The following is a 14983-nucleotide window of genomic DNA, read 5'->3' as shown; positions in this document are numbered from 1 at the left end:
CATCACAGGTTTACTGTGTAATTAGACCCACATTAGACTGTGGCGTATCACACTACATATTCCACTACGATTTCTAAACATCGACCTCATTTTCGGTTTCAAGGAGCACAGTTGAAGGGGGGAGAAGACTAAGGAGATTGTTCAAGCTACATATCGTCAGATTGGCACACCCTTCGGCACTGGTGTTTTCAAAGTCAGATCGGTCCATGCACAGCCCACTTATAATTCCAAACTGATGATGCCAATGAATTGTATCAAAGTCAGGTGGTGACGAGGACTGATATAAAAACGGGAAAAACGTGAACGTAATTTTAATATGTGATCATTTAAATGTGATATGCAGCATTACAATTTTCTGGGTCAAATAAAAATCGCGTGCATAACGTGTGTGTGAGATGCTTAATATTTAATTGAGCGTATTCTTTCCTGCTTAGACATGGGAATACAACTGACCCTCCTTCAGCAGAGAGAGAGAATGAATCTCTCATGGCACCAGAAGCTAACGATTCAGAAGAAAATAACGTAACTACTTCTTCTGACAGCATTGCGTGAGTATCCTTGAACCAAACATTATTTATTTTAACAGCGACGACTTCAGCAAACACAGCAACAAACCTGTTATCAAAAGGCGGTAAATAAATGCATTCACAGATAATGCGGTCAAAAGTAAAGGTGTTCCAAATATGATAGAAACAAAGTTATGAATTTGTTCTAATATAAGAGCAAACCATGATCGTGTAAGCAACGTTCTTGTATGAGGAAAGAGGCAATCAGAACATGGTCATGTAAGAAACAAAATTGATTGATAGTTTGCATAGCCTTTATTTTTTGCAAGCATTCTATTTACACATGTTATGAAGCCTTTCAACCCATTAGGTCTTCTATGTGATCCTGGGTTGTGTTCTTCATAGCGTGTGTTTATTTGTATGGTTAGTTGGTATTTTGCTGGTTGTTGAAAAAATGTTGCGTTTGGTTGTAATGATCTGGCTTTTTTTTTTACTGGACTAAAATGTGTGTTTTGATTGGCTATAGTATTGTGCATGCCCAGCCAGAGGCTTGCGATGTGGTGCAACGACTCAGCCCAGAAGACAGTTCGTGAGTATGCTTTACTTAATCTAAAGTTTACAAAACATCTATTACAACAACAGGTATAGCCGTTTAAAGCAAACAATCTCGTGTCATAGATTACATCTTTCTATGCCATGTTAGGCACTTAATTTGGCTTGCTGGCCCACTTCTTTGATCAAAGACTTTTTAGACAGGGCACACGTGACCGATGCTAAAATATAAGGGTACCCACACTATTGACCTTAATACAACGTAAGGTACCTATTGAAAACTCTACGAACATTAAAAACCCAGGTTGTTGATGAGTGTGTAAACAATCTTCCAACAAATGTCATCCACGTTAACATGTACATCAGTGACCATACTCAAAGGGAACTTTGGTAGTACTTAATTGTAACAATTAGTGTGTGTTTGCACGCGGAAGTCGTGTGCGTTTTGGATGACACAATTTGCTGGTGTGACGATTCCCTTCGAACTTGACGAAAACAACACCTCCGATTTTCGACAGCCAATTCGATCGAGACCTACATTAGTAGGAATGGCTTTACGCACAAACTACGCAATACAACCTAATGCAATGATCTGTTCTGGATAGATCACTGATTTGACTTTCGTCTTGTATTTAGAAGTTGCCGAATTGTGCATTCAATTTTATTTCGGTCAATTTTAAGGGGAGGCTTATTTGAGTGGCCGTCATGTGCCTCCTGTGAAAGAACACATTTGATCCAAAAAGTGTGTCGTACAGTTTGCAGAGATTATTATATGGAAGCTTTTGTATCGCAGATTAAGGGTGGATAATATGGGATTGTTTCCTTGGTAGCTGTGTGTTATCGATGAATACAGTCGTCGCGATATAACCTTCGTGGTTGAAAACGACGTTAAACACCAAATAAAGTAAAGTAAAGATGAATACAGGGGGCCTGGAAGCTCAGGTGGTGGAGCACTGGGCTTGTTATCCTAGGGTCGCCGGTTCGAATCTAATCCGGGATGGACACTGATCAACTGTATGTGCAGACTCAGAGACAGTATCTAAGTCCCACCATGTAAATGACCTCGGTAATTCTGCCATAAGAGAAGGTGGCTGATTACACTTAAACATTGTCACAAGCGTTAGTGTTGCTGAGTCATAGTACGCTTGTGACGAGAGATTCGGGACGCACGTGATTTAGTTTGTAGTCATGGTTGAACGTTGCGAATGACGTGTGCGTGAGCTCATGTATGGCACTGCAGGCTAGGACAGCGACCCGTATGGATTTTCAGTTGAGTATGTGGTAGAAATCTTAGGTTAGGTTAACACTTCTATTTTCTTATTGTATCATCTTTAATTGTGTTACTTATTTATTTAGGTAGGCTTTTAAACGTGTATTCTTTCTCGTTTGTCACTGTTTACATTTAGTCAAGTTTTGACTAAATGTTTTAACATAGACGGAGAATCGAGACGAGGGTGTGGTGTAAGTGTGTGTGTGTGTGTGTGTGTGTTTGTGTGTGTGTGGGGGGGTGTGTGTGTACGTGTGTGTGTGTGTGTGTGTGTGTGTGTGTTTGTGTGTTGTGTGTGTGTGTGTGTGTGTGTGTGTGTGTGTGTGTGTGTGTGTGTGTGTGTAGCGCCATTCTGAGAATCTAATAGACCAAAGTTCATGAAACTTAACATGAGAGTTCCTGAGTATGATATCTCTACACGGTATTTTCATTTGTTTGATGGATATCTTTGATGACGTCATATCCGGCTTTGTGTGAAAGTTGAAGCGGCACTGTCACGCTCTCATTTTTTGAGTCACTTGAGAAAAAGTGACTCTATGTAATCGGTCAGTGTTAGTCTGTCCGGCCGGCCGGCCGGCCGTCCGGCCGGCCGGCCGTCCGTAGACACCACCTTAACGTTGGACTTTTCTCGGAAACTATCAAAGCGATCGGGCTCATATTTTGTTTAGTCGTGACCTCCAATGACCTCTACACTTTAACGATGGTTTCGTTGACCTTTGACCTTTTTCAAGGTCACAGGTCAGCGTCAAAGGAAAAATTAGACATTTTATATCTTTGACAAAGTTCATCGGATGTGATTGAAAATTTGTAGGATTATTCTTTACATCAAAGTATTTACATCTGTAGCCTTTTACGAACGTTATCAGAAAAACAAGGGAGATAACTAGCCTTTTCTGTTCGGCAACACACAACTTAACGTTGGGCTTTTCTCGGAAACTATAAAAGTGACCGGGCTCAAATTTTATGTGAACGTGACTCCCAGTGACCTCTACACTTTGACGTCTGCTTTGGTGACCTTTGACCTTTTTCAAGGTCACAGGTATGTCTTGAAGGAAAAATTGCCTCATATAATATTCAGAACTGCGAAAGTGACTCGATCGAGCGTTTGCTCTTCTTGTTAACCAATTTGGTTGACATTTTGGTCAAATAATCTTCGACAAAGCCCGGACTTTGGTATTGCATTTCAGCATGGAGGCTTAAACATTAATTGATTAGTTTTGTCATTAAAATTCTAAAAATTGTAATTGAAATATTTGTTTATAAAACGACCCAAAACCAATTTCATTTTATTCTTCATCATTTTCTGATTCCAAAAACATATAAATATGTTATATTTGGGTTAAAAAGAAGCTCTGAAAATTAAAAATATGAAAATTATGATTAAAATCAAATTTCCGAAATCGATTTAAAAACATGTTCATCTTATTCCGTGTGGGTTCCTGATTCACAAAACATATAAATATGCTAAGTTTGGATTAAAAACAAGCTCAGCAAGTTAAAAAGAATAGAGATACAGAAAAGTGTGCTATGCTGCTCAGCGCAACCACCACTGCGCTATTCTGGTTTGTCAATTTCACTGCCTTTGCCACGAGCGGTGGACTGACGAGTACACGGTCTTGGTGAACAAAATGCAGTGCGTTCAGTTTTATTCTGTGAGTTCGACAGCTTGACTAAATGTTGTATTTTCGCCTTACGCACTTGTTTATTCTCCGTTTGTTTTGTTTTGTTGCCTGTGTCTCACGCCGTTCGCCTCGCACCTCACTATCTCCTTCGAGATTGTGACAAATATGCATACAGCTGGGTAGCACGACTATTGTTGCTGCTAGCTTTCCATGGGGTTAAAGTAACATAAACTTTCCAGCATTGGGATAATAGAGTAGTAGAGTACATAACCAAACATAACTGATGGGAATAAGCAGGTAAGTAGATTAAATTACGCTGGTGTAAACAACTGTGGCTCCAGATGCATATTAATGTTAATTTTAAAACGGGCAGAATGTCACCTTGGTCTGCAAGGAGGGTTTTATTTTCTGTCAAAGTTGCTTAAAAAACTCACAACAAACAACAATAGTAAACTAATCAATGTATTATTTGCGTTAGGTTGCTTTTTTCTGAAAATGTGGCACGGCCGGATGGATACAAGCTACTGCAGTCCTATGGATCTGGGTCTTTCCTCATTAGACCCGACCCACGTGACCGAAGTAACTATAGACTTGCAGGTAACTATTTCGTTTGTTCAAGCAGAGTGTGGTTCGTAACATTTCTTTGTAACGTTTAACTTTTTATCTGTTATGTCAATTCGTTGATGACACAACCATTTGTCGAAAGTAGCGTAGGCACCCGGTCTGCTCCCCGGACTGGGTGGCCGAGTGGTAACGCACTTGCGCTCGGAAGCGAGAGGTTGCGAGTTCGACCCTGGGTCAGGGCGTTAGCAATTTTCTCCCCCCTAAGCCTTTCCTAACCTAGGTGGTGGGTTCAAGTGCTAGTCTTTCGGATGAGACGAAAACCCGAGGTCCCTTCGTGTACACTACATTTGGTGTGCACGTTAAAGATCCCACGATTGACAAAAGGGTCTTTCCTGGCAAAATTGTATAGGCATAGATAAAAATGTCCATCAAATACCCCAGGAACCCCACCCCTGGAAAAAGCATGTACCTTGCTTTGACTTTTACTAGTTTTAGCACCAAAACAAAGCTGCTCTTAACCCTCAAAACAAGGCCCAGAATGCACCAGATTGCACAGATTTTAACCGTTTTTCAACAATTTTCCGGGGGAGCATGCCCCCGGACCCCCCTAGTTTGCAGGCGCGCGCTTGTGGCTTCGCCACTTCGCTGATTTGCCCCCCCCAAAAAAAAGGAGGACCCCCCCCCCCCCCTTACAACTCATTTGGTCCGGCCCTGTACCCGTGTGACTTGGAATAAAGGCCGTGAAAGGTGAATGCTCGCCCTAATAGGCTTGAGGTTTACTGGTCGATGTGAATGCGTGATATATTGTGTAAAAAAAATTCCATCTCACACGGCATTAATTATTGTAAAGCGCATTGAGCATATATATGATTATGCGCTATAGCAAATGTCCATTATTATTATTATTATTATTATTATTATTATTATTATTATTATTATTATTATTATTATTATTATTATTATTATTATTATTATCATTTAAGTTATTGAGACATCCCAGTGCACTAAGGGATTTATAGAGCAAATCGAGAAAATTCATTATTGAACGAAGCGCATAGCGCTGAGTTCAATAATTATTTTCGAGATTTGCTCTATAAATCCCTTAGTGCACTGGGATTGTTTCAATAACGATATTGTCAGTACCGCCAGAGAAAAAAGAAGATTAAAAACGCACATTTTGCAACGCGCATTTGGATAGGCGTAACTGTGTGGTCAGGTTTGTGTCACTGGATCTACTTTTGTGTGGGCTGTCTCAAGTGTGTCGTGCTTTCGTCACACGCAAACTCTTGTTTTAATTTCTGTTGGTAAATTCCAGTGAAGCGTTAAGCTAAAAAGTGATTACCTTTCACAGAGACCTCATTTAAACTCGGAGAAAGGACTGTACTCTTAATTATTTGCGATTCGAAACCTTCATCGAGCTTCGACAGATTGACTGTGCAGAGTGTTGCCCCTTGAATTGACTCCGGCCAAGGCCACGGTTAGCAGACTCGGATTTTCAAAGTAAATGTGGTATGTTTCTTCTGTTGTATCTTCACTCATCGGGGAGACTGGTACTATTATATATGAACCGTAAGAATGATGTGAACCCTACACGTAGTATGTCCCCATCGTTTGCTTGTTCACATTTGCCCAACATGTTAATTTGCTTCGAGGTTTATGTCGTCTGCTAAGGCGGCTAGGGCAAGCAAACCACAGCACTGCACTGCAGTCTCATTTCAAAAACAACAATTGCTCGTCTGCACGCATAAGGCAGGCTGGTAATACGTTTTATACATGGTAAGAACGTTCTTAACCCTACACGTTTTCGATTCCGATTGTTGTTGCCTTGAAATAATAATTCGGAAACCATTCATTTACTGAACTGATGCAGTCGTATTTCAGTGTAATCTAGTCTGCTACGTAGGCCTATATATATTCCAAATGCTGATCTAGTTCAGTGGTACGTTATCGGAATAACACTTGTGTTTTCTGTTAGCTGCTGGGAATTGTATACTAACATCATTTGGTAATGTGGATAATAAGCTGCGGCATAATTATGAGAAGATTCTTCGCAAGTCGAAACTGAAAAATAGACACAGCGGGTTCTATTTTTAGATAGTGGCAACTGTGGCACAGGCACATGCAATCTGTCAGAAAAAAACCACTTCTGCTTTAATTGAGAAACAGGAATTTATAGTATTTTGGTATTGTGGAGAATATAAGCTACATGTCATTAATTAATTCTGAGGATGAGAGCACAGTCTCGCTTAGGCAAAGGGCGGAAGAATACGCTCTGAGGAAAAGTTAGCGCACTCCAAGAGTGCGCTAACAGATTTAAGCGCATCGCCATTAGCCAATCAACTGGTTCACATCAGTCATGTGACACCAGTACTTACTGACAATTATTATTATTATTATTATTATTTAAGTTATTGAGACATCCCAGTGCACTAAAGGATTTATAGAGCAAATCGAGAAAATTCATTATTGAACGAACCGCATAGCGCTGAGTTCAATAATTATTTTCGAGATTTGCTCTATAAATCCTTTAGTGCACTGGGATTGTACCGCCATAGAAAAAAGAAGATTCCAAACGCACATTTTGCAACGCGCATTTGAATAGGCATAACTGTGTGGTCAGGTCGTGTACAGTAAAGATCTACTTTTGTGTGGGGTGTCTCAAGTGTGTCGTGCTTTCGTCACACGCATTTTAATTTCTGTTTGTAAATTCCAGTGTAGCGTTAATCTGAACAGTGATGATCTTTCAGAGAGACCTCATTTGAACTCGGAGAAAGGATTTGCGATTCGAAACCTCCAGTCGAGCTTCGACGGATTGACTGTGCGGAGTGACTCCCCTTGAATTGACTCGAAGGACTCGACGGTTCAGTCATGTGACACCAGTACTTACTGACAATTATTATTATCATTAAAAAAGGCCAGTGCCGTTCCGTCTTCGAGGGACTGCGTGGGTTTCATTTCGGAGTTTTCCTTCTCCTAGACGAGTTTCCTTCCATGGATGATGAGCCTCCTCTACCCTCGTTTTGAATTCAGAGTGGTCTTCTCTTAGGATAGCTGCCTGCCAGGGTTGACGAGCCTATCCTGCCCGGTTATTTGACCCATAGCTGGGGGTTGGGTCGTGGACACCAGGGCGTTTCCACACACCGGTGTAGGGCCTGCATGCCGCACGTCTAGGGGCCAACCTCCTCCGAGTCCTTGTAGTCTAGCCTGGGGCCTTGCGGTACCCAGTTTACGCCTGTCGCCGCGATGGAGGCACTACATAGGGCTTGTTGTGGCGAGGTTATTATACTGGCAGGAGAGACTGACGCATTCTGCTCTCGTTTCGCGTTGTCCTAAAAAGGACAGACGGTGCTAGCCAGCGGTGAGGGCTGAAAGCGAGAAGTGACAAGCACAAGACACTTCGCCAACACACTAGACACGTCACACAACCGTTTGAATGAAGTGTCAATCTCAACCTTTATTTTAATTGTAGTTACTTTTTTTTTTTCTTTCTTTCTTCTCTTTTTGAACCTCAGTTACAATATGACTCGCTATGAGTATGATACTGTGAGCGATGCTGAACAGTTTAAACAAAAACAGATTGGGTTATAAATAGCAATAATATCATTCTTTCGTTTAACATGGACAATCTTCGAAAATGTACAATATTTTCAAACAATTATAATTTAGCTATAATTCTCTCCGTGAACAGGCATTTGCACACTTTCTCTCTTCTCTCTCTCTCCATCCTCTCCCCCCCTCTCCTCTCCTCCCCCCCTCTCTCTCTCTCTATCTTTAATCGTCCTCTCTCTCTCTCTCCCCCTCTCCCTCCCTCTCTCTCTCTCTCACCAGCTCCCTGCCACTCTCTCTCTCTCTCTCTCTCTCTCTGATACTGTGAGCGATGCTGAACAGTTTAAACATAAACCCTGCCACTCTCTCTCTCTCTCTCTCTCTCTCTCTCTCTCTCTCTCTCTCTCTCTCTCTCTCTCTCTCTCTCTCTCTCTCTCTCTCTCTCTCTCTCTCTCTCTCTCTCTGTCTCTCTCTCTCTCTGATACTGTGAGCGATGCTGAACAGTTTAAACATAGACAGATTGGGTTGTAAATAGCAATACTATCATTCTTTCGCTTAACATGGACAATCTTCGAAAATCTCCCTCTCTCGCTCTCTCTCCCCCACCCCTCCCTCCGCTCTTTCTCTCCCTCTCTCTCTCTCTCGCCCCCGCCCTCTCTCTCTCTCTCTCTCTCCCTCTCTCTCTCCCTCCCCCCCTCTCCCCCCACACTACAGTCCAACCCACTTATAAGAACATCGCTTATAAGAAACATTGCTTGCACAATATGACACACTATTTCCCTGCCAAATGCCTTCTTTCTTCACCTTAACATTCTCCGGATAAGAAAACAAACATATATAAGAAGGCACCGGTTATAAGAAACACGTTTTTGTTATCTCCCTTGACACAATTTTATCGGATATAGGAAAGAAACTAAATGTAGATTTACAGTTTTAGTGTGTGTGTGTGTGTGTGTGTGTGTGTGTGTGTGTGTGTGTGTGTGTGTGTATATTTGTCTGTGTGTGTGTGTGTGCGCGTGTGTGTATGTGTGGGGGCTATTGAAGGGGGGCTGGGGTGGATGTCAGTAAAGAGGGGGTAGGCTAGCTTTGCTGGCTGGTTTGAGTACGTGTGTACGTGTCGGTGAGTGCGTGCGTGCAAGCATTTTGTGTTCCCGGGGGGAGGGGGGGGGAATGGGGATGGGGTGGCGGGAGGAAGGGGTGAGGGTGCTCATGCATACACGAACATATATTTTAGAGTACTTGCCTTCCCAATGCGTGCATGTTCGGGTGTGTTGCTTGTCTCTCTGCGTGCATGATTCTTTATCTTTCATGAGCAACTCAATTGTTCAGTTTTTTTTTTCTCTCAATTTCTCGATTCACGTCCTGCAAGACAGCAAGACCCAGCATAATTGACAGACCTAAGGTAAAGGCCATACGGTTTGTGAGGGGAACCAGAACTTCCGGTAAGAAAACATGTGGAAAAAAACACGTGGAACTATACACATGGCTTGCTTTGTAAGACTGATCAGCACACAGAACCCTTGTACACCGTAACCCAGCTCAGCTACTCACTTTGCAGAAGTATTTCCTGAAACGTCCTCGCATATAATTCTCACATGCTAAAACGCCTTGTTTCACCATTCCCAAACATGTTTCACCATTCCCGGTCATTTGTTTTCCCGCAGAGACAGCGACAGACTCCCAGTCACTCAGTTCAGCTTGACGGGCGCTGTGGCGGGGTGGCAAGACGTCGGCCTCTTAATCGGAAGGTCGAGGGTTCGAATCCCGGCCGCGGCCGCCTGGTGGGTTAATAGTGGAGATTTTTCTGATCTCCCAGGTCAACTTGTGTACAGACCTGCTTGTGGCTTATCCCCCTTCGTGTGTACACGCAAGCACAAGACCAAGTGCGCACGGAAAAGATCCTGTAATCCTGAGTTCGGTGGGTTATAGAAACACGAACATCCCCAGCATGCTTCCTCCGAAAGCGGCGTATGGCTGCCAAAATGGCGGGGTAAAAACGGTCATAGACGTAAAATTCCACTCGTGCAAAAACCCGAGTGCACGTGGGAGTTTCAGCCCACGAACGCAGAAGAAGAACAAGAACAAGAAGAACAAGAACAAGAAGAACAAGAACAAGAACAAGAAGAAGAACGAGAATCGATTGTGTCCCTTTGTTTAAAATACATGACGTAATGATACATTCGACACAGTCAACCGCGACGACACTTTTCTTAATTCTTGTCCAAAAGTGTTTTTTCCACGTGTTTTCTAAGAGGAGGTTTGAGGGCCCCACACACACATGGTAAAGCCTAGTCTAATAATGGGGGCCACCATGTCCCAAACCCTACTACATGTCGGGAATAACACATTAAAATACACATATTGATTTGCACGCACATACTTATCCCAACGACACACAATCTATATCTATACTGTTCAAAAAAAGAAACGCATAGTTGCTACTTGCCAAATTTGTTTTATTTTTCGAAAAAATTAACAGAAAATCCAATATTTAGATTTGTTTGAAATTTGGTATGGACACAGTTGAATGCACACACAGTTCATTTGCATCTTCAAATCAATCAGTCAATCAATACGATTGGGTGCCGAGGCTGTCAAGTCAGTAGGGGGTGTGACTGCCTTGAGCAGCAACAACTGCCCGGCACCTTCTGGGCATGGACTGGATCAGATGCCGGATATCTTGCTGTGGGATGGTGTCCCACTCCTCCTGAAGTGCCTGCAATAGATCGCGGTGATTTGCCGGCGCTTCTTCTCGCCTGCGCACACGTCTGTCCAATTCATCCCAGAGGTGTTCTATCGGGTTCATGTCTGGCGACATGGATGGCCAGGGAAGCACCTGGACATGGTGGTCGGTGAGGAACTGGGTGGTGAGTCGTGCTGTGTGCGGGCGAGCGTTGTCCTGCTGGAATATGGCATCCTGGTCAGCCAGAAGAGGAAGGGCGTGTGGGCGCAGAATTTCCTCCACGTATCGCTGGGCAGTTATGCGCCCTTGGACGTGCACCAGGGTGCTCCTTCCAGCGGTATTGATCGCCCCCCACACCATGACGCCTCCACCACCATGAACGGGTGCCTCATCCACACAGTTGGGCGCGTAACGTTCGTTTACTCTCCGGTAGACCCTCCTCCGACCATCATGTCGCTGGAGCAGGAAGTAGGACTCGTCGCTGAACCACACGTGTCTCCAGTGATTCCGGACGGTCCAGCGAAGGTGCTGGTTGCCCCACTGCACTTGGTTCTGGCGATGGCGGCGGGTGAGGACAGCTCCTCTGTGAGGTCTGCGAGCTCTCCAACCAGCTTCATGCAGGCGGTTCCGCACGGTCTGGTCCGATAATCGGTGTGGCCCGGGGAGAGCCTGGACAGAAGATGAGGCCGACAGGAAACGATTCCGGAGGTGGCGGAGCCGTATGAAGCGGTCGTGAGCAGCAGTTGTCGCCCTTGGTCTTCCCGCTCGTGGCAAGTCAGCAACGGAGCCAGTGGCTTGAAACCTGACCCACAGTCTACTGATGGTGCTCTGGGACACGTGGAAGTGCCTGGCGATTGCACTTTCACTTTGGCCTGCTTGTAAACGACCCAATGCAATTTGGCGGTCTTCTCTGCTCAATCGGGCCATCTTTCGTCGCTGAATTGTCGTCTGATTTCTTTGTGGCGAACAATCCGCTTTTATGGGTTTTGGAAGACATGGTGAGAGCTCAATATTCCCCGATTTTCACGAGATTACACTGAAGCATGACGAGTGGTCATGCCAAATGAGCAATTTTGACATTGTAGCCACTGATAACGCATGCGTCACGTGCAGAGCTCACTTGTGGCAATGGACGAAAGGTCGACGACCAGATAAACATTTTCTGCAGTTTGGTGGATATCCTTGTAGCCATATAACTAAATTAACCAAATATTACAAGCTATGCGTTTCTTTTTTTGAACAGTATATATACGACTTGTGTCTGTCTGTCTGTCTGTCTGTCTGTCTGTCTGTGTGGGTGTGTGTGTGTGTGTGTGTGTGTGTGTGTGTGTGTGTTCGCGATGCACGGCCAAAGTTCTCGATGGATCTGCTTCAAATTTGGTGGGCATATTCACGTACACCCCGGACACAATCTGGTCGATGACAATTTTCAACACGTGCTCTCAGCGCGCAGCGCTGAACCGATTTTGGTTTTTCTGTTCATCCATTCCCAGTAACTCTTCCTTTTCTTCTCCAGTGTTTTGCGTTTATCTCCCTTCCTTCGTGTGGCGTCAATCAATATTCCCGTTACTATTTTTAGAAGGTCACTGTCCACAACGCTCAATCCATATTCCCGTTACTATGTTTAGAAGGTCACTGTCCACAACGCTCCATATCTTCTCCAGTGTTTGCGCGTTTATCTCCCTTCCTTCGTGTGGCGTCAATCGCGTACGGTGCGCCACACACCCGGCGAAGCCGGCTTACGGTGCGTCACTCACCCGGCAAGGCGGGTACCTTCGGCTCCACTTCTTTCCGGCGAAGCCGGCTACCCGGCGAAGCGGGTATTCATCTAGTTACACATAAGCATTCATTATCACACACACACACACACACACACACACACACACACACACACACACACACACACACACACACACACACACACACACAATCATGCACCTGACATTTGTGTTTCCTCGGATAAGAGACAAATAGGTTTTATATCCAGAGTCTCTGTATTGTTATTGTAAATTGATCTGACGACGATCTCTTTGCTGCTTGCATGCGGTTGTAAACAGACCAGAATTGGTTCTGTTCTGTTCACATACCACTTTCAGTCCACCTACCTGCAAGGGTCAGGCCCCAAGAGATATGTGTCCGTATTCCAATTGTATCACTTTACTCTTGGTTGGTTTTCTTTCACATACATTATCTCTTCTTTTTTGACGGGTTTCTGGACAGCAAACTCTGAAACAATGTCTGTTCATCCCAAATACTCCGTCACGGCGGAGGGCTGACCGTGCACCCAAAAGCGGACTCTACCAGATGGGTATTTTTTGGAAGCTTGGGGCCTGCCAAACATAAAAATCGATGCTAACAAGAAATATTCTAGGGCGCACTTTCTCTTCTTAGTCAAAATTCAACTATACCATGAAAAGTGATTCACTTTCCCTCGGTTTTCCTCGTTTTTACCTGGTAATGACCTTGTTGTGACCTTTAAACAATGCGAGAGTCCACTATATTTTCGAATTGTAAAGCATTCATATAGCCCTAGACGCATGTCAAGTTTCAAAGCTCAAGCTTAAGAAACAGGCGAATAAACGAACGCAGTCTTAAGTTGTTCATCTAGTAATAGCCTTGAAGACTGCAAGCCTTACGCTGACGACCACACAGGCTCTCCTGCTACTCAGATGAGTCACAAAGTTCATTTTTCAAATATTCAGCATCATTTTATTGGCTCTTATCAGAAATAATGCTACCTCTTAAAATTGAAATACATTATGCTCTGAACCTGATTGAGGAAGACTACTCCCCCCCTGTTATTTTCTGTTTCAAGCTGTTAACACCATCACTAGCATTTGTACCATAGCATTAAACCAAAAGGCACCATTAAGTTGTTATATTTTGCTCGTGCATTGCTAAATATATGTAGATAAACTTTGAAAGTCAAAAATGGGGCTCTGGAAACTATGCATGTCACACTGAACTCGCACCACAAAGCGACATTTTTTTCAGGAAACATCTTGCACGCTTTACTGGGCTGGGGTAACTGGAAGGTCATAGTGACAAGTATACGGTTCAAATCCTTTCATATTTTACAGATGTTATGTAAAGACATCATACTTGACAAAAATATATATCCATTTAAGCCAAACAACAATATTTGTCTTGTGTGAATCTATTTTTAATCAAAACTTACCTACATTTTAGACGACGTCTTTACTGAATTTAGAGTAAGGTTTATAATAATGATACTGTCACCAGCATCCTCGGCCAAAGCAGTCGCACATTGTTTTGTGATAAAGAAAAGATACCAACCAACACATTTATTTGTAAAAAGTACCAGTTTGAGTTCGTAATTTGGCTGATAACTTTATTTTTCAGAGGCAAGCGTCTGAAATGATCGTTTATCACTCTTCAGGGTATAGTTGAATTTTGACTGAGAAGAGACAGTGCGCCCTTGAATATTTCTTGTTAACATCGAAAGTTATGTTCAGCAGACCCCAAGCTTCCAAAAAATACCCATATGGTAGAGTCCGCTTTTGGGTGCACGGTAAGCCCTCAACCGTGGCGGAGTAAAAAGCGATCTTTGGAATTGACTGAGGTAGTCCTGAAGAATGCATGCATCAACTTACGTCAAGTATTCGACGTCATCACCGTGCATAACTTATGGTTTCGGTATTTCCTAGGCCTTGTACATTTCTTACTTGTAAAATTACCCTCAGATCTATCCGAAACTAGTTCAGGTTGTATCAATGCCCTCACCAGCAGGTGATCATTGGCTTTTGTAACTAGTGGTCATCGACAATTGATGACCGGTACATTTTAATGAGTTGGGTCATTCTGACCAATCACAGAATATGTTTCATTGAAACGCCAACTTGATTGAATTACAATGATATATTGATCGCTTTTTGTTATAATTCTCTTTAATTGTTCACAACTGAACCCTCACTAACATGCACTCTTTTGTAGTCTCGGCTGACTGACTGAATAAGAGTTTCAGTCAGTCTGACCTCACATGTTTATTATTATTATTATTATATAAGCTCACCATAATAATAATAATAAACATGTCCCAGAGAAGGAAAATCCAATTTCCAATTGATTCATGTTTGCTTTATATCATTTATTTAAGAAAAGGCTGTAACATCTATTGTTATTAATGTTGTCTTCACTTGAGTCATTTCCGAAACTCGTGGACATCCGTTGACGTAATTGTGTGGATGACATGAGCACTATGTAAATGTGCACAAGCAAAAGC

General features: G+C 43.2%; 1 protein-coding gene across 1 annotated transcript in view; it reads left to right on the top strand.

Annotated features, from left to right (window-relative positions):
• LOC138973693 (uncharacterized) overlaps positions 1-14983 on the top strand; it is a 36771-nt gene that overhangs the window by 17720 nt on the left and 4068 nt on the right. The window contains exons 6-8 of the mRNA XM_070346423.1: positions 435-548; positions 1033-1095; positions 4426-4544. Of these exons, the coding sequence (XP_070202524.1) occupies positions 435-548; positions 1033-1095; positions 4426-4544 (296 nt within the window). The remainder of the gene's footprint in view (positions 1-434; positions 549-1032; positions 1096-4425; positions 4545-14983) is intronic.

This window comes from Littorina saxatilis, linkage group LG8 (genome assembly GCF_037325665.1).
Source record: "Littorina saxatilis isolate snail1 linkage group LG8, US_GU_Lsax_2.0, whole genome shotgun sequence".
In the NCBI taxonomy this organism is placed as follows: Eukaryota; Metazoa; Mollusca; class Gastropoda; order Littorinimorpha; family Littorinidae; genus Littorina; species Littorina saxatilis.
This window is presented reverse-complemented; position numbering and strand designations above follow the sequence as displayed.